The following is a 20,836-nucleotide window of genomic DNA, read 5'->3' as shown; positions in this document are numbered from 1 at the left end:
TTTTTTTTAAAACTTAAAATATACACAAAAATGAAGAAGAGCATAATACCAAATTTGGCAGATATGAAAATAACTAGAACTTTCATTACAGGGCAGGTAATGTAGTGTGGTCAGAGTCGACTGAATATTTGAGTAGAGAGCTGAAAATCAAGCTATCCAAAGATTGTTCCCCTTCCCTTGACTTCTCATGTATGGAAGCTCAGCGTTAAATGGCTTGGTAGGTGATTTTTACACAATTTGGAAGGTCAAACTGCATCAATACCTCTTCAAAGAGAGGGCAAGCAAATTCTCCTGTGCACACATAAATGAAACCAGATAGACCTGTGACATCAAGTGCAACCTGAGGCCAAAGATTCACAATCAATCCTGAAGAGCTTGAAACATACATAAAACAAGGCCAGCCCCCACGGGACACGGGGGCTGGTTCTCCAGGACCATTATGGGCTTAAGGCACCATCTGGAAAGGATCTGGCTTTGCCCGATGAAGACTTCTAAAATTACCTCTGAAAAGATCAAGGGTAAATGTCACGTAATATCGGACGGCTCCTCTTCCTGGGTAGTGTTTTGATCCCTTCCAGAAAAAGGATCTCTGTTTGGTTTACGCCTCTCTCCTAACCTCGATCGCAGCAGCAGATGCAGCACGCCTGCCTATAGTGAAGATTCATCACCAAGAGGCTCCAAGTCCAATCCTTATTAGATTTCTCCTAGAATGTGGTCATAAAAATAACCTTCAACTGGAAGCCAGGGGTCTTTGATGCTGACTCGCAACACCCTTATCTTCTTTTGGGCTTAGTTCACTCATCTGAAAATCCCGTGCTGGGACTCACAGATGCTTAAGTCTATTTCTGGTTCTGAAACACTGAGTCAGAAAATTAACGTTTCCTCCATGCTTTAATTTCTTAAATTCCCTTCTAATTATTCTATAACCGTAGAGATGTGAGGATGGGGCTGGTGTGAGGGAGGACCACGAGGACTGTGGGGAGCTGCTGTTCCCTTGCTGTCGTCTTGCTTTCAACCTCAGTCATCAACCTTGCCCTCCTGGTTAGTTCATTTTCTTTTCTTTCTGCCTCAGCTTCTCTACCTAATCCACATTGTCCAAAAAACAGTACCCTAACTCTCTAAGATTGCTACTACACAGATATATGTGTATATGCACATACAGGATTCCATATTTATGTACAAAAATGTTAAACAGAAACTACGGAGAGACTTCATAAGGCCACAAGTAAGTCCTAGCATCTTACAGTGTGAAAGGGCTAGAGAAACTATTAATTCACTGGAAAGGTGTTTTTCACAACATCTATAATTTAAAACAGAATTCCAATTCTAATATCCTTTTTCCTGCTGAAAATTGGAATCTTGAAAGTTGCAGGATAACCCCAAATCTAAATATATATTATTCTACTCCAGTTCACCTATAATGATATAAAACTCAATTGGAGACTGTTCTTATCACCGTGTGTGTGTGTGTATGTGTGTGTGTGTGTGGTGTGTGTGTGTGTGTGTGTGTGTGTGTGTGTGTTTGAAAAGCAGGTATGTTTTACTTTTTCAGCTTTGATCTTCCATGGTAACTCTGTTGAAATACCAAATGTAAATTATGTTTATTTAACTCAAGGATGATAACTCCAGCCTCCAATGCACTTTGAGCAAATCTGGATTGAATTTTTCTATTACACACACTGCTGATTTGCAACCATAAAGAAATATCGCCATTAGGCACATTTTTCCCTGTGTTCTGTTCTGTTTATTTTTATGTGTAGCATTAAATTATTAATAGACCCTCAAAATAGAATGAGAATTTAATTAAACAAATATTCTTTGGTTAAAACTTAGCTATCAATGTATCTATTTCCATAGGATTAAAACTGGTCTATGACAACCTAAAATAAAACATTCCTTTACAAATCTGTTTCAGCATAAACGGAACTAACACACTCAATTCCACTGGTGAAATTGTGTTCTTTTTCCATTGCTCTGACTGCGTTGATTACTAGTGCTTGCACGGGTACTAAAATCCAAAGTTGTTCCTCTTTTCTCTTTCGTAATTCTTGGTTAAAAGTATACTTGGGGGCCTCCCCTGGTGGCGCAGCGGTTGAGCGCTGGGCTGCAAAGCTGCCTGCAGCCCCTGCAGCGCCGGTTCGATCCCCAGCCACCGGCGAGGGTCCCACATGGCACGACAGACCTCTCCTGCAGGGCCTGCTGCTCCCCTCAGCAGTGTACTTCGTCAGTCTGCCTGTTCTGTTTCGCACTCTGGCTCTGGTGAATTCTCTCACCCTCCCACGGTTCTGACTGTACCCAGCGCTTGTATGAATAAATAAATAAATCTTTTAAAAAAAGTATACTTAGGAAATATATCTTTAAAGAGTTTAGTCTACATTTAAAAGTCTACTGGCTTAAAATTTCACAGTGCGCTGCGTGGAAGGATATCCTTGTTGAGGGGAAGAACTACCGTGACTTGCAGCGCTTTGCTCGAACCTCAGAGGCAAGGTGCCAGGGGGGTGCCTTCTATAATTTGCTGTCGCTGAGTTAAGAAAGAAGGCACACACAGACTTTTAGAGCAATGACGAGTCCATGAAAGATGAGGAGATGAGGAAGGCGGATATCTCTCAGAGAGTTGTGATTTTGAAACATAAATATTTCTTTGGCTTGACTTAGATGGAAATTTGTCACTGACTTGTGTTCCATAACTATGAAACGTGAATATCTGGACTGAGGAATAGCTTCTCTTGATAACAATTAAATAATGTAAAAAAAAATGTTTACAGTTCAGGTATCATATAGGCAAAGTTTCTAGAAGGTAAGTTAACTAACTTCCTATGAGAGTAAGGGGCAAATTTTAGCTAATCTACACCAGGGATGCTACCAAATCCACAAATACCCTGTCTCTCTCTATAAATATGTCAGAATTAAACCCTTAACAAGACTAAGATACTACGCCAATAATGACCACAAAACAAGACCAAACAAGGTCTACAAATCCACTTCCTTCCGACTCCCAATTACCTTCATCTTGTAGCCATCAAAGACTTCCCACTTACCCTTGTCAAGCTGCCTTCCTCTGCTTTTACTGGTAAACGTGATCCCAATTAAGAGATGAAATCATTTCCACATGGAAGCCATGTGGCTTAAAAACATCTTCCCAGGAGAAAGAGTGAACTGGTTGCTACGTAAATGTGTGGCAAAGCAAGCACCTTACACGTTACCAGTGCTCCTCTGAAGTGACTGCACCCTGTACCACGGAACCTGCTGCATCTGCCACCACACCAGACTTCCCTAAGAACAAAGGGGCAGCATTTGCCATGTCAGAGCTAATAAGTGATTCTGCATTTCTGTGTGGGAATTATTTCAAAAACCCTTGATGATTTAGTGGCTTTTCAGAACCACATTTAAATTCTCAATCTTACTATGTGTTGCATGACCACATTACTCTAGGTAATCGTATTCACAAATGCCAACTCTCGATATCCCACAAGGGAAAGAAAGCGCTCCCCACCTATCCCTGGATCCCCTCTCTCGGGCTGGACCTCTCCCTGAGTTTGGATGTCGTTTTGTGTCATCATTGCTAACTTTGGATGAATACATTTGACCCCATTTTTGTTTTTCCTTCTCAGTGAAATTATGGATCTAAAAGTTTGGACATTTAAAGGCTTTTGATACACTGGTAGGTCTGTGGCCAACTGCAACGTGGCCCAAAGCAAATCGCTTTGCATGCTCATGGGATCGAGCGTGATTCTGAGGACACTGGCTTTGCTAGTCCAGGCCACTTTGCTGCGTCATGGGCCAGCTTTTCAACCCGTTATCTGCTTTGAATATCATCCCTCCACATCTAGCCCCCTCGTGGAAGTAAGTTAACTCATTGGAACCAACCCCTATTACTACACATTCAGATTTTTTCCAATATACCTTTGTCACAAACATAGAAGGGAAGGAGTCATTGCTGAGGGGGGAAACAGGAGTAAGGTAAGGACGAGGAAAGGAAAAAATACCTGAAAATCTTTGAAAATTTTGACAAAAATAAGGAAAAAAACTGACATAAAGATAAGGTTTATAGGCACCACCTTCATAGTACAAATACCAGTATTTGGACAACCGGTGTCTGTAGCTCTTTGTTTTTGAACAAAAACAAAAACAAAATGTCATTTTGACTTGTTGTCACACTGACTGACTGATTCCTACCCACCATTTTTCGGTCAAATGACTTGGCAACTACCAGCCCATCCCATCCAAATGTTAAACATCTTATGTTTTTAAATCTTAGCCAATATAAGAAGCAGACACTGATAGCTCCTTACTCTTTTAATTTGGGTGAGGTTTCTACTAGTTTAACAAATACTATTAAATATTATTACTCTCACAAAAACAACAGCTAACTATGGAGGGTTGAGTATGTAGCAGGCACTATTCTAGGTGCTCCATGTGTATTCCTGAGGTCACCTGGATTTTCATTTTTATAAAATATCTGCTCATTAACCTATTTCAGTTTTTACTCATTTATTAATGCATTCTTTCCTTTAAGAACTACTGGTGGAGAGCCTACAGTGTGCTAGACACCGGATCTATCTACTGGTGAATAACCTCCTCGGCCTTTGTGACATTGACTTCCTAGTGAGGAAGACAATTGAACAAATTAAATTTAAATTTATAAAATATTTTGCATGCTGTAAAAGAAATACATAGGATGCAGAGAAAGAAAGAGAATAAAATGGGAGCATAAGGGAAGGTTTCTTTAGAGAGGTCATAGTGACGTGGAGACTCAAATGAGAAAAGCTGTGGGGTCACAGGTTTCTGGGCAGAAAATGAGCGGAGCATGTGCAAAGGCCGGGGTGGGGGGCAGAAAGAGCTGGGAGGATTCAAATACTAAAAGGCAAGCAAGCTGCAGACACAAAAGGTGGCTGGAGAGAAAGGTGTGTGTTGAGTTTAGAGTTACAAAGGACTCAGCTACAAGCCAAGACAAGGTAGTTGGGTTCTCTCTGAAGTACAGTGGAAACACACTGATGCAAATTTTATGTGAAAGAGGTATCTTGAGCTCCCATATGGAGGCTAGAAGGGGCAAGAACACAAGAGATCCCTGAAGACGCCCCTGCAGTGTGCCTGGCACCCACAATCCAACCCCATTTTTCCTTTCCAGCTTTAAACTTAGAGAGTCTTCTCCCATCCAAAGCTCACATAAATGGCTGCCTATATTGTGATCATTTAGAATGTTTAACGTTCAGCTCTTTACCCTACGTCAAATCTATTTTTCTAGGACCTGTGAGATCATGAGCCAGACTGTTTTCATTTTGTGACAGGCTCACCGATGGTACCAACTCACTTATTCTTCTCTTTTCCCCAACTGGTGATCATCTTTATCAGTATTATGTGTGCACAGACACAGCAGCTCCTTGAATAAGGTTTTGTTCAACATCACCGAATGATGTCATTAGAGGACCTGCCTTTAGTCAATGTCCTTTTGCTGAAAGTCACAGTTTCCAAGAACCTATTGAGGAAGTTAGGTGAGAACTTGCTTCACTTGGGTCTGCTCTGGGTTGGCTACTTTTACACTGATTACAAGGAAGAGCGTCAAAGGGGAAAACTTCACGAACTAGTTATGCAGCTTCAACTAATAGAGGAAGCTCTACTCCACTGGAGTTCTTGTCACCATCCAGTACATCTCCCATAGGGCTACCCAATCTCTTTTCCTTCTACCACCTTCCCACTCTCACGGTCTGCTAGGCTTTGCACTGAGGAGAACACTCATCGACACAGACCCATTCTCTCCACCAATGCCACCTCCATACACACTCAAGAAACACTGCCAGGTCCCATCAACCCATGCAGGAGAACCAGGTCTTCTTTCTCTGGGAGGCCTTAAGGCTTCGAGGAAATGAAAAGGAGATTTGCCACATTATTTAAAGCAAACATTCATCTCTCATTGTTTAGAACAGGCTGATGCTCTTCAATGAAAGGCTAAGTCTTCTGTCCCCAATCCAAAGTACTCTGATTTCTGAATTCTTGATTAAAGAATTCTGATAAGGAGTGAGAGAGATTAGTTTCCATTCTCAGTGCCAAAGGTATCATGGGAAGGATTACAACTCTGTAATCACATTTTGACATATACATGAAGTGCTACACAAAGAGAAGACAAGGAACAACTAGGCAAAACGCCAGTGACTGTGTATAGGGTGAGCCTTAGAGAGGGCCAACAGCATTGCTAACTTCTATCAGCCAAAGAGGATTGTGGGAAATCTTGAGCATCAAGCTGTACAGCCAACCAGGAATTGTGGAGGTAGCCAAATTATCCTGCAGTCTAGTCTCCACATTTTCCTGTTCCAGGCAGCTCTTTCATCAGTATTAACATGCTGGTGTCTCTCCTCACCTTCCCTTCAGGGGAGGCAAAGTGAGGAGAAAACAGCTGAAGGAAAGGGAATAAACATGCTGACAGGCAGGACTCAGTCCTGAGATTTAACCAGTGACATGTTAATTGTGAAACTGGACTTTGATTTCTTCACCCCTTGAGTCAGCAATCTTGGCTGAAGTTGGGTTACAGATGTTCTCATTTTCCTTGCAAAATGAAAACCAGAGAACGAACAAACGCCCATCACTCATATGAACACTCCATCCAGCCATGATCCTCCAAAGGCAACAGTACAAGAAAACCACAAATGACCCCCAGATATGGCAAAAGGGAGCTTTTCGATTCCATATCTCCCATCCTTGTGCGATGTGCTCCACAGTTGAGTCAGCAACCCCTTCACCGATGCTAAGATAGTCCTCACGGAGCTTTATAGTATTTTTAACTCTGCTTGTTATATTTGGTATTTACTAAAATGTTTTTAAGAGTTCTTGCAGGAAAGTGCATCTAGATGGGAAACTATTTGGCAAAGATAAGAGCTCTGGGGACAGATACCTTTGTGCAGATAAGAATTTTCAGTTTTATGATTAAGGAAGAATTTACTATGGCACAGGCTTCTCCTGCACCATCATCCGCGGGCTATTCTGACAGAGCCAGGGAGTCTTCTCGTACAGACGCGGGCCTGCAGATACCTTCTCGGTGTGGAAAGAGACAGAGGTTCATTCTGAAGCTTGTTTCCATGAAAAGCAGCTAAGACACTGCCAAACTGAAGAGAGACACGCTCAGCAAGTTCCTGGGCGCCGGTGACTAGTGTGGTGAGGCAGGGACGCTGGGCAAGTAAAATGAGCAAAATTCAGGAGACCTGAGTTTGGGTCTAGTTTCCTTCCACTATGAGCTGCGTGACCTCGGAAGGGCCTTTCGCCTAGCTGGGCGGCGGTGCTCTCTTCCACAAGGCAGACGGCTGGAGAGCTGATCTCTCACTGCCTGATCCTCTGATTCAAATGGAAGCGCCAGAAGCACAAGAAAAGCAGCTCTAGCTTGACTGTGAAGGCATCTCACACGATGGGGAATTCCAGCCTTGCACTGCCCTCGGAACTCACTCAGGTCCTAATGGCCCATCACAGTAGAGGAAGGGGTGGAAGAAAGCAAAGCTTCCTGCCCAACCATTGCATTCAAGGCCAGAGACAGCTCCTAGCATGAGGCGAAAATGACCCCCGGGTTGTTCCCTTCTTCATAGCCCAAAGCCAGCTGGAGTCCACCTCAACTCCTTTGAAAATATTCTTTTAAAAAAGTTATTTTTCATGGAGCTAATTTTTCATTGGTTTTCAACAGTGTATATGCTTCCGAGGTACAGGCCCACAGCTTTTCACATGTATGTTACCACCCCAACCCCACCACCAAGGTACCCATCGTAAATCAGTGCACGTTTAGCCATTCAGCGTCAACCTACCCTACGCCAAGACAAGTCCCGCACCTGTCCTGTGGGGCTCTCTGACCTAGAGACCCTCCCCTGGTGGCTGAGTGACATCACCTAGACATGGAGGCCCTCTCTGATTTCCCCGACTCCCTCAGGAGGGGCCCTGGCTCCAGACTCCTCCTGGGCGACGGCCTTGTGCCACTGTCTTGGAAGGGACTTCCCTTCTCACGCAACCGTGTCTGCACACTCTGCAATGAAGTTCGGGTGCCTGCCTCTCACACACCGGTCCCTTCCTTGATGGATCCCCAAAGCCTCAAACTGCTACACCAGCCCATCTAAATAACGGAAGTGTACAAACGGGTTCCTAGAATATTGGCCACGGGCTCCTGCTTATCCCCAGACAAGCAGAGAGGAAGGTCCCTACTGCTCAGCAGGGGCTGTGAGAAACTGGGTTCTGCTGAAGGCTGGAGGCTGGTGGAAGAGGTGGGTGCTGATTCCCATCCTCCACTCTCAGGCAGTAGGAGCTACGGCAGCTCCAGAGCCTGAGGTTAACCTGACAGACACACTGAGGCTGTTTGGATCCTCCCTCCATACCCAAAATGGAATGAAAATCCAAGCTGCCAGACGCGGTGTGTGGTGAGTGGCCTCCTCAGAGGATGCCGGAAAGGGCTAGGTGACATAATTTCGGAGGGCAGGGGGAATTGGCCTCTCTGCCCCACCCCCACAGACAAACATTGACTAAAGAGGGGAAGAAGATGCCGCATCTCTAGACCTTCTCACAGAGCTCTCCACACTGGGCAGCGCCCCCTCTACTACTCTGCCTTTCTCAAAGCCCACCATGTCCACTCGTCAGGTGGCCCACCGCAGTACGTCGAGTTAGCAGATGAGTGTCCCTTCCACTGTGCCCTTCCAGCCCTTGATTATTTTTTGTTTGCCCTCACACTTTCCCAGGGTCCTGCACACGGCTGGACCTCAGTACAGATTTGCCGAGCTCGACTGAACTATGATGGCATGGATGCCTTTCTGGGAAACCCTCCCAATTGCCCATAGTCAGTGTGGAAGTTCTTCCAAAATGAGAGGCTCTGACAGCTTCCTCACCCCACGGCACTAAGCCAAGGGGAGCAACCTGCGATGGACGGTGAGGACTCGCTGCAGCTTTAAGGCCACATGCCCCTCCTGTAGATAAGTCCTCATCACTGACTGAGAGCCGGTTTGAGTTGCAATATTTTAATTCGCCTCCATCGTGGAGCACTACACCTGTCCAGAGGAGAACTCTTTTTTTTTTTTTTTTTTAAAGATTTATTTATTTATTTATACAAGCACTGGGTACAGTCAGCAGCACAGGAGGGTGAGAGAATTCACCAGAGCCAGAGCGGGGAGCAGAGCAGGCAGAAGGACCGAAGGACACTGCTGAGGGGAGCAGCGGGCGGCAGGAGAGGTCTACGCACCATGTGGGACCCTCCTCCGGTGGCCGGGGAGCAGCCGGGGATCAAACCGGCGCTGCAGAGGCTGCGGGCAGCTTCGCAACCCGGTGCTCAACCTCTGTGCCACCGGGGAGGCCCCCAGAGGAGAACTCTTAACAAAGCTTTAATCACAATTATATCTCACAAGGAATGTGCTTGTTGCATTTTACTGTTTGTGCCAATTCTCCAAGAGCTCCAGGAGCTCCGGGATTTGTGCTGTGGTCTACGCCTAGGTCCATGTTCGCAGCAACAAGACCAGTCCTAGAAATCGCTGCCTCCAGCTCATGGGCATCCACAGGAGCTCCACCTTTAATGCGACTCATAGAGCCTCTGAAGCTCTCTCGTATTTTCACGGGAGTAGAAAGAATATGCGATGTCTTCCTGGGGAAAGACTTATTATATCCTAAAAGTACACGTGCAGCACCACAGACAAGATTGCGATGCATAAAGTCCACGCAGCTATAGTGGAGGCGACACCTCGCTCTTGGCACAGCTTTGACCAGACTCTCCAGCTGCGCTCCTCGCTAATCTGTGATCCCGGTTACTAGGGCACCTGTGCGTGAATGGCACGGGGTGGAACTTCCGCTTTAAACTTTTGAACACCTACCCACTCTTCACTTACTGGCAGAAGAGGGCCTACCCCATCACTGGAATATTCTTCCTAGATGATGAAGTCAGCGGGGACATCTTGAAGGAATAAGAGCATCTGGCACCCTTTGTGAGCACCAAGAATGGTATTTCTGGGGTGAATGGGCTGCCCTGGGCAAGAGCAACCTTTTGTACAGCTGATTTGAACAGATCCTGACCACTGTTTACTTGAACATTCCTAACTGCAAATGAAGTGCCAACTATGGGCTGCCAACCACAGGACAAGTCTTTGAAGTTGCTGGGTGCATTTCTTGGGGTCCTCCGATTTACCAAACAAGACAAACAGACCGAGTTGTGCCTATTCTCAACACTGAATCGGAACCAAGTTCCACACTTGTCTGTGGGGTGATGCCGATCATCTGTTCGGGCTCTGTGGCCCGGGCACACAGGTCCCTCAACAGGAACTGTGTTGTTCAGTTCCAGAGGGGACAAGACTGTGCACAGCAGCCCGCCCCCGGAACCTCAAACCACACTCCAGGAAACCTGGACACAGGGAGACAGGGCAGAGAAAGCCCTGGGCAGCCTGGGACAAAATCCGACAACGACAAACTTGGTCTTGGTGCCCCCACGCCAGCAGTGTGCGTCATTTCCTTTGGCTCTGTCACACCCCACCGATCTGTTTGTGCAGCCTCCTCCCCCAGTGAGGATCCCCAAAGAGTTCTGCACTGCCGCCACAGTCTTTCGGGCAGGCCATTATAAGACACGACCCTGCCCAGCTTCTCCTCTTCCTCCTTCCATCCACACAAGCAAAATCAACCCTCCCTCCTTCTGACACCTCAGAGTTTCACATATGGCTGTCCCAGCATCTCCCACATCCCACGAAACTCATGAAGTTTGCAGCTCCTCTCCCCGGCTAGACTGTGACCTTATTTCAGGTCTGCGGTTGCATCTTATTCGCGTGGCATGTCCAGGGCATTTAGCGGTGAAGACAGGAGGGTTACATGGATCTCAGGGGGCAGAGAAGTCTTCCCCGAAGAGGTAGGACATGGGTGGGACTTCAGTTAACGACAGGAGGGAGAGGGTGGAAGCCCCAACTCCATACTAGTACAGGCCTGGGCGCTTTGTAACAGCCTTTTCCCCCCAAATGCTCTGCTTCCCTTGACCTGAGCCCAGGGAGGCCAGGAGTCTCTGTGCCTCCTGGGGACACTTCCCCCCCCCCCCTCAAGTGCCTGTTCAAATACATGTATTTAGGAGCACAAAGGGGACAAGCAGCCAGAATTCATTTGGGTGACTGTGACTTGCTTAGGCAGGACTTACTTTGAGCATTTCTCAAAGTATCTAATTAAACATGGACCATAAAAAGAAAAGAAAAAAAATCAGTGGAAAATAAAAACCAGAGGAAAATTTTTATCAGCAAGAATCATAAAACTGTATCATTAAAAATCTTGGATTCCTAAAGAAATCAAATCATATTAGGTTTCCAGAAATAGCCTCATAGAGATAAAGGCCATTCATTTTTTAAAGGTCCATTCAATGTTTAATGTAACATTGATCATTACAGTATTTTTTAGTTCTCTTCTTTTATATCCGTACCTATGATTCTGACAACAAAAATCTAGATTCTGAAAAATACTAACAAATGCACTCAGTTGTTTTATCTCCTAACATACACACATTTGTTTTAAAATTTGTAGTGCCAACACTAACAATGAAACTAAGGAGGGGAGCTTACATTTTTGGTGCAGTTCTGTCTCTACAATGAATCCCACTAAAACTGTACAGACAAATGTTTAAAAGCCTTTAAAACCAATATTTTCTCTTTGTGATTATGTTGCTGATATGTTTACAAAGATTTCACACTCTTCATTTGTTTGCGTTTAATTTTACGATTTATTTTTTTCCCCTTTTCTGGTTTAGCTTGATGATTTAAATATGCAAACATATACATCTTTCAAAATTCAAAATAAGAAGATATCCTGAGTAAAGTCTCAGATTCATCCTTATCCTGCACAAAGAGAATGATCTTTAAATACCCATCCCAGAGGGCTCTGCTCTATGCATAAAATAAATGAAGAGAAGCCTCTGGAAGGGAGGGCTCCTCTTCCAGCAAGAGTGCTTCCCTCCCCAGTAGCTCTGGGATAGCTGGAGCCCTTAGCTCAAGCTCCCTTTGTCAGAAATGCGCTGCCCATGTCAAGCTACGCCTCTAGGAGAATACCTGTCATTCTTCCTCAACAAGAACTGCAAACTTTCAAGGACAAAATTTAAAAGCTCATGTCTGGTTACCTGTTTTTGCAGTGTAATGGCTTTTTATTTTATTTTTTAAATTAATTAATTTATATATATTTTATATCATTGTTCATTTTTAAACAATGCTCACCTGTGCACCATCACCACTGTGTAATGGCTTTTAAGTGCTACGTTAGGAAGTCATTCTTTGGAGGGGAGGCCTCCGGTGGGAAGGAGCTGGCTCTCCCCATATCCCAAAGTGAAGAGGACGAAGCCCAGACGGGCAGGGGAGAGGAGGAGCTAAGGATTTGGGATCAACTGCAAAGTCAGGATCCGTTTCAAATGTGCTGGGTGACATGGAAGAACTGAAATTCCCTGATAGAAACCGGTAGAAAGCAGACATGTTCGCAGCTTACCCTTCAGAATTGTGATTGTCAAAATTGCTGCCCTTTGGATATGCTGTCAAAGTATTTCCCCTTGGGGCCTCCCTGGTGGCGCAAGAGGTTAAGACGCAACCTATGAAGCTATCAGCAGCCACTGCAGCACGAGTTCGATCCCCAGCCAGGGAGCTGACCCACATGGCACAGCAGACCTCTCCTGACTCGCCCACTGCTCCCCTCAGCAGTGTATTTCAGTCAGTCTGCCTGTTCTGCTCCCCACTCTGTCTTTGGTGAATCCTCTCACCTCACCCTTCACACCTCTGGCCTGCACCCCAGTTCTTGTATGCATAAATAAATAAAATCTTTAAAAAAAAGTATTTCCCTGGAAGCCACAAATGACTACAGATAGACAGACAGACAGGTGGATGGCAGACAAATAGATTGATCTCTCTATATGTATCAAATTAAGGCAGAGGGGTTGTAGACTGGCGCTGAGTGTACACGGGTGACAAAATATTTGAAATGGCACTTTGCCTTAGATGAACACAAAAGCTGGCCGATGTGGGGGGCAGCTGCCTCTCTTGCTCCTGGTGTGGGCAGCAGGGCCTGACCACAGCCGGGCCACTCTGGCGGCTCTCTGGATGGGAGGTGACCATGGTGGGTGTGGCTATAAATCACAAGTCAACCCACAGCCACCTTGGGTGGATTCATGGGAAGGTCACTTTGTTTTCCAGTTGTATTATTTTTTACTGATCTAACGCTGTGTGATTTAGGGGTGCAGGTTCCCACCTGTATGTTACCACGCCACACCCACCAGAGCATCTGGCTGGGAGAGAAGTGCCCCTGGGACTGGGTCCCCCCCAAGGCACCCGAAGGTACCCCAGGGTGAGAGAGAAATGCCCGGCAGAGACACTGGATGGAGTGAGCTGAAAGCTGAAAGCAGTTGAAAGCTGCTAAGTGTGTCCCCTACTCGAGGTCAAGCTATGTCCTGCAAACCCACAGGAAAGATGCTAAAGCAGACAGGCCTGTGGACCCCCACGGGAAAGCCAGGGCCTCCAAACTTCTCATCTCATCGCGGCTCTCGCTTGAACCAGAGCCGCCCGCAAGGAAGACATGGGTCTTGTAAAAAATGGTGTCGTCTTCACATTAAAAAAAAACCCAAAAACCCACAGATCTGGTCTTCATGTCCCTGCTTCCTAATCCCTTAAATCACTTATTTTATTTTAGACTAGAACGGAGCTAATGTTATCATTCTCACCACTTTTCGGGCAGCTCACACCAAGCTCATGGCCGGCAGCCCTCAGCGCTCTCTGGTCTGCCTTCTGCGGTTCTCCCCTGGCCACTCGGAGCCGAGCAGCCCTCCACCGTGCCTGCTGCCTCTTGCGCACGCCGGCACGATGTCCGGGACTGTTCCAGTGCCGAGGGAACAGTGGTGAACAAAATGCGAGTGAATTATGCAAGATGTTTGGCAAACGCCTTTGGCAATTGAAATTTTTAAATTTTGGTTATTCAATCCACGAATATAGTCTGTCCCTCAGAAGGAAGGTCCTTTTCATTAGCTCTGCAGGCCCCGTAATAAATAAAAAGATGCAAAAGCAACTTACAGAAGGCTCACTCCATCCAGGTATTGTTCTAGGTTCTTTACACATATCACACAATTCCCCTAATGGCCCTCTGGCGGCGTTACAGTGACCTCCATTCTACAGATGAGGAAACTGAGGCCCAGCAAGCCTAAGTGACTTCCCAAAAGTCAGTCAAAGGTGGAGCCGGCCTTGAAGCCAGGCCTTCTTGGCTTCAGATTGCCTTTTTCTGACCTTCCCTGGTGGGGCTAAGGGCTCCTAAGGGTCTGCTTCTGACATAATGGAATTTAAAACAGCAGGAGGCAAGTGGAGTCATATGTTGGCAAAGGAGTCATGTTCCAGAGAGAACTGGCAATAGAAGTTGCTGTTTGGCTGCCTGATAAGGATGGAATGGGGTTTGGAGAATTTCATACTCTCATGAAATAAACATGTGATTTTGACCTTCCAGAAGTGACAAACTATTCCAAGTATCCCAGTTTTATCTTCTCTCCCTTTCAGCCTTCACTTTAGACCTCACTGTCCTGGCAGAATCTTGCTCAGAACTGCCTGTGGCTTTCCCAGGCCTGGACAAGTGCTCAGATACACAGACCCTGGCACACAGGGACACGGCTGGCTTTGGGAATAGCAAAAGGACAGAGTGTTGCTGGCAAAAGCTGGTAAAATCTTGCACAAAAAAAACCCTCACTTTTGGGGGGAATGTAGGATTTGAAAGGTGAAGGGAGATTTGCCAAAAGCCACACAGCGAGATGCTCTCACCTCTTCTACAGGTGCCTGGTCAAACTTGCTCATGACAGGCAAATTCCTATGTCTGCCATCCCATGCCCATCACACACATTCTGGACAGGGGCCCCTAGGCCCCAGCATCAGCACTGGATGCGGGTTAGAAATGCTGATTCTCAGGCCACCGACTTAATGAGACAGACTCTGCACTTTAACAAGCTATCCCCCATAATCCATACTGAAGCTGGAGAAACACTGGAATGCTCACTGATTTCATTTTCTAGATCCTTCAGTTGCAGGGAGGGCAGCTGTTGCCTTGATACTGGTCTCAACACATCCATCTCTTGAAAGGTCCAGTCTCAACTGCCTCTGGTAATTTAACTTAAAATTACCTTCCTGCTGCACAATGACCTTCAGTTTGTTTTAATGACACATCTAGATGTTTTAAGATCCCATCCTCCCTTGGTGAGCAGGCAGTAAGGCTTCAGATGAGCAAAGCTATGTTTCTTATGAGACTCAGAGATAAATGGCCAATAGCCTCGCTCATCTTTTCAACGACTCACGCTGGTGTCTTTCCTTTCAGGGCGGGTAAACGATGACCTTCCCTGATCGCAGGAAGTCCCTTTAGCACAGACAACAGACATAAAGCTCAGCCCAGCTCCTGCCCAGCTAACACAGACTAATCAAAATAACAACAGGAACAGCTACCACTTATGTGAAGTTTACCATGAGTCTGGCCTGGCGCTTGTTTCAAAGGCTTAATGTAGGAAAAATTTCCTGAATCTTCACAGCAACCCTATTTTGCAGGTGAGGACACAGAAGCACAGAGAGGCTAAGTGGCTCACCCAAAGTCACCCAGCTAGTTCATGGTGGGGATTCTAACCCAGACATCTGTCTCCAGCTGGCATACCACCCTGCCTCTCAAAGTCCACATGAATGCTGTCCAGGGTCCGTCGTTCACATGCTCTCATAACAGGGCTGATCATATTTAGGAGAATACAATCCACTTCAGGATTTTACATGGCAAGAAGGAAAAAGCAGGCCCAGCAGCTACTAAAACATGACCTTACAGAATTGGACCACAACTTCTGGTCTCTGTTCTTGGTTGTGAATACAAGAGCACGTGGCCTGCAACTTGGAAGTGCTTTAAAACGTCCTCTGCCTGTAATCGGAATCAACTCCAACATGCAATCTGCTCTGTGTTTTCTATAAATGAGCAGCATTGTAAGCTAAGGATTCATGGTATTGTTGGCTTTGCTGATAGATCAAATCAGTGGCCCGGTTTCTCGTTTTAGCTGCAGACAGCTCAACTCTGTCTGGAAATGAACTCTTAAGGAAATTCAAGGCAGTCCAAGTCCTTATATGAGCTTGCTTTCCTGTAGTTTTCTGAACTATATGATTTTCCTGCAGCATAAAATTTCTGGTTTCGCTTAGGTTTCATTTATTCTGACCCCTACAAAACAGGCACATCCCTTGGGGCAGGACCTCTGATAAACCCAGGGAGAGCTGAGCACCTGACAGGGCCAGGCCTGTACCACTGTACATCTCAGTTTCCACAAAGGCACAGCAGCAGGGCTTACCGTTATTCCCAGAGCTTCTCCAGAAATGACGGCCACTGTCACACCATCCTTACTGGGTTTAGGAATTTCTTTACTTTTCAGTTCCTGGTACTGAGGTGCCACCATCTTCTCCGTGCTCCTCAAGTTAACCCACAGTTGCAGGCCATGGACTGGCTCCTCTGAGCATGGCATCTCAGCGTGCACGATGCCTCGGCCCGCAGTCATCCACTGCAAGAGCAGACCAACGAGAAGGGAGGTGTGACCCAGCCTTTAACAGGTACAGGAGGGAGGGTTACCATGGGGGGCTAAGTGAGGCCCTTCACAAGGGCTGCTTTCAGCATCCTTGGGCCTCATGAGGAATAACAAGACAAAAATGATTGCTGAAGCCCTTTTTGCTTTTCCCAATGCATCCCAGGCTTCCTCCTTTGTAATCAAAGCATCAGACCTGAAATTTACACCAGTGAAAGAGCCCTCTCTTTGAGATCCCCGAGTCTCTGGTTCAGTGCTGAGATGGGGAGTAGCGGGTGGCTAGCATACTGGGGGCACTCTGGGGAGACAAGCATTAAGAAGCAAAAAAAGGTGGATGGGGAAGCAGGAGGTCTGAGCCAATCCCCCCCTCCTCAATTCCTCATGCTTGGCTGTACCTGCAGGTCCCCTGGATCCAACCGACCGACGTGTCCACAGAAGTCTTCATGGGCCATGCTGCCCCCTTCCAGAAGGTAAGACACCTTTGAAAAGACAAACAGAAAGAAAAAGTAGGTGTTGGGTAGCTGTGAAAACTTGTTCACTTGTTCCACAGAAAATTTAAGGGACTGGCTGGAGCAATGAAGACAGTGGAGCAAGCTGAGGGAACGGGTCTCTGCAAGGGTTGCATGAGCACAAGCAACGTCTTTGAGAGACCATCAAACAGGAGCCCCTTCCTTCCAGCAGATGCAGCCCTGAGCAAGCCAAAGCTCTCATTCAGGTGAGAGCCCCAGCTCTCAGCCCAGCAGCCATGGTCCTGACGTGGTGGGTCCATGAGCTCATGGTGGAAGAGGGCAGCTCCCGTTGAAATGGTGCGGCCCTGCGGTCAAGGCTACATCCACGAGGGCATGTGGGGTGATAGACCCCAGGGCTCCACAACTTCCCCTGAAAACTGATTGGGGAAATCCAGAGGAGATGTATTTCTGCCACCAAGCACACAAATCCACCAAGTGTCAATGAATATAGCAAATGCATTCGTATAAATTTTAGTCAGTCTCTCCAGAGGCACAGCCGTACCTAATCTAAAAGTGCAAAGTTCTGTGTTGTCTCAGAGAGTAGCTACAAACCGCATGTGGCTAAGTTTAAATTAACCAAAATGAAACAAAATGATAAATTCAGCTCCTGGGGGGCATCTGTCATTTTGAGTGTTCAGTAGCTGGCCTGGCCACTGGCTGTCATGGTGAGTAGCGCAGATTACAGAACTTTTTCATCTTTACAGAAAGTTCTGTCTGACAGTGCTGATCCTGATAAGTAAATTGGAAAACAGCAGTCAAGCAGAGGGCGCATCTGGCGTAGGCAACAAAGCCTGCCCGGGAAGCTCCGCAAGCACAGTAGCTCCTGGCACAGCAAGTTGGGCACCAACTCCAAAAAGTAGGAAAAAATAAAGTCCTATTTCATTATTTATGAAGAGGAAAATCAAATGGAACTGGAGGGGATTAAGCTAAACAAAATAAATCAGAAGGAAAAAGACAAATACCGGATAATTTCACTCCTATGTGGAAGATAAAGAAACAAAGCAAAGGAACAGACAAAATCAAACAAAAACAAAAGTCTGAAATCTGATTGCAAAACAGAGTCTACCGGAGGGGGAAGGTTGGGTGGGGAGCAAAGTGGAAAGGGGCCCAATGGGCTGTGGTGGAGGATGATTGGTGCTTTGGTGGGGAACACGGTGTGCGATCTTACATTTGTAGAGATATGAACCTGCACCCCTAAAACATAGTGTTACGAACCCACATTACCTCAATATACATAACTTAAAAAGGAAATCAAGCCACTCTAATTTTAAAGCTATTGTGATTATTCTACAGATTTATTTTATTTTATTATTATTTTTTAAAGATTTATTTATTTATGCATACCAGAGCTGGGGTATGGGGAGTGAGAGGATTCACCAGAGACAGAGTGGGGAACAGAACAGGCAGATTGACCAAAGCACACTGCTGAGGGGAGCAGCGGGCAAGACAGGAGAGGTCTGCCTCGCCATGTGGGTAGATCCCTGGCCGGCCGGGGATCGAACTTGTGCTACAGAGGCTGTGGATTGCTTCATAGTGCGGTGCTTAACCCCTTGTGCCACCAGGGAGGCCCTATTCTACAGATTTAAAAGACACTCAAGCGCTTATAAAGAACTTTAAATTACCCCAGGGACATGGTAATATTGTTATTTGAAATAAACAATTTAATACTTCAAGTTTAAAATAGTACGTGTGTGGGGGGCGGTGCGGGGGTAAGGGGCTTTCTTTGTTAAACTCTCTTAGATCCGACCATCCATTTTGCTCATAATTATAAATGCATATTTATGACCTGAATCTATAATTCCCCCAAGAAATACCAATCATCCTAAACAGATCTAAATGCGGCTGTAACAGCAGGGTGATCTGTAAATCACTCCTGGCACCATGCCTCAGGTTTCTGGTGATAACTACTAACATCTATGCTCCTGGACCAAGTTCTCACATTCTAGCTGCCCTCATGTTAGATTCTTCACAACTTAATGTATTTATCCTTTTTGACTCTTGGAAATTTCATTTCAAAAGTCTATTTGGCCATGATCAAATGAAGGAACCAGAAAATGCAGCCTGCAATTAAAACCCAGCACCTCTTGTAGTTATGTGTGTCAGACCTAATTTCTGTTCCAAGACCCATTCAACCAAATGTAACAATTTAAATTAGTATTTAATGCTTTTTACCAACAAATCATAACTCTCTAAAAACCATAAAAAGAAACAGAGTGGAAATAGCATTATATTTAAATAAGAAAGAAAAACAAAACAAAATTACTCAAGATGTCAGAAAATATTTATGAAGTTCCAGCACATACATTAGATACTGCTGTTTTCCACAAATATTGTAAGAATCCACTATATATTTCTAGGTCAGACTGCTTTTTAAATCTGTTACTGTTTTATTCCCCACACAAAAAGTACTTCTAACTAAGAGATGTACTTTCACTATGAAAATACTTTCACTATGAAAATTCAAAAAATTCTTTTGTAAGTCACAAGTGGCCATGGGTTTTTGTTCGTTTTGCCTGTACCTTAGTGTATCTGGGAAATGTTCAACAGGTGATCCACTCTCAGATATAAAACCCATGGCACAATCACTGTACAATAATAAACTAAGAAGAAGTTAACCAACCACAGTGATTTATAAATCCGTTGAACAATATTCATTGGGGTTTTACAGTGGAGAATGCAGAAAAGTAACGGTCTTCATGAGGCTCATATGCTGATGCGGAAAACAGAGAATTCGAGAAGTAAAATATGGACGAAGTGTCCAAGCATGGGGTGGGCATTTCCCCCACACTCATGTGCAAGGTAAAGCTGCTCAGAGGAGCTGAGACCTAAAGGCGAGAAGGAGCAAGCGAGATGAAAAAAGGGGGTGGTGAAGGGGCCGGAACCGTTTTCTAGGCATAGATGGAGACCAAGAAGCAGAGAGAACATGACTCATTCAAGGAACTGGACAGCAAGAGGGGGCCTAGAGAGACGGGAAGGGTCCAAGAGATGAAACTACCCACAGCACTATACTGCATTCAGCCATGCGCTTGGCCTTCCCCCACCACGGCCTGACCTATATGGCGTAACCCCTGCTCCAGCAGCAGCAGCGGATTAAACCCGGGCAGGACCTTCCACAAGGTGTTAAGGAAACGCTCCGCTACCCCTTTTGGTATCTCTTTTCCCACGCAAGCTGCTCTACTAACACTCCCACTTCTTGCTGTACCTCACCCTCCCCTCCATAATGAGAAAGGAACAACTTAATTTGACTGGTGGGCTTGAGAGAGGAACATGGGTGGTGAACCCTACCTCTCCCTTTCTCTTTGGGAATCAGTGTTCCCCCAGACAGCAAACATCCTCTTGTGCTCTCTGCCTCTGTGAGAGGGGCCGGCCCCCATGTGGTGACCTGCAGGGGTCCAGAGCAGCCAGTGGGATCTGAATAAAGCGTGCCCAAGGTCAGGTGCAGTATGTGGAAGCCCAGCTGCCTACTCGTATAAGCTGCGGTTGCCAACACCAGCTTTACTAGAAATAAAGGCAGATTTCTGTCCGCCACCTTTCTCACGCATTTATATTCCCCTAAGGTTCAGAATTCAGGCTGGAAAGGGCAATTAAAGACCTGCTACTGGCATGTTGTTGAAATTTTCTGAATATGCAGGCATGTTTAATTAAAGTAATTGCACAATACAGGCAACTTTCATTCTGTGTGGGCTGAAGCTTCCCCTTTGGGTTCTCCAAGGAGTCTCTTTCAAATCCTATTCTTTTCCATCCCTGAATATTATTCCATGATCCAAGCCTAGGGGCTTTCAAGTTGCTAATCATCTGAAAATATGAGCAGCAA

The 20,836-nt window shown here is 45.7% G+C and overlaps 1 protein-coding gene across 2 annotated transcripts in view; it reads right to left on the bottom strand.

Moving 5' to 3' along the window:
- The window catches only part of PIR (pirin), a 60,871-nt gene that overhangs the window by 21,986 nt on the left and 18,049 nt on the right, over nucleotides 1–20,836 (bottom strand). For both annotated transcript variants that reach the window (XM_037512680.2, XM_037512679.2), the window contains exons 4-5: nucleotides 16,909–16,992; nucleotides 16,286–16,492 (exon numbers count right to left, since the gene is read on the bottom strand). In XM_037512680.2, coding sequence (XP_037368577.1) covers nucleotides 16,286–16,492; nucleotides 16,909–16,992 — 291 coding nt within the window. The remainder of the gene's footprint in view (nucleotides 1–16,285; nucleotides 16,493–16,908; nucleotides 16,993–20,836) is intronic.

The sequence above is a fragment of the Talpa occidentalis genome, unplaced genomic scaffold, assembly GCF_014898055.3.
Source record: "Talpa occidentalis isolate TD23 unplaced genomic scaffold, MPIMG_talOcc4v2.1 talOcc4.15, whole genome shotgun sequence".
Classification (NCBI taxonomy): domain Eukaryota; kingdom Metazoa; phylum Chordata; class Mammalia; order Eulipotyphla; family Talpidae; genus Talpa; species Talpa occidentalis.
This window is presented reverse-complemented; position numbering and strand designations above follow the sequence as displayed.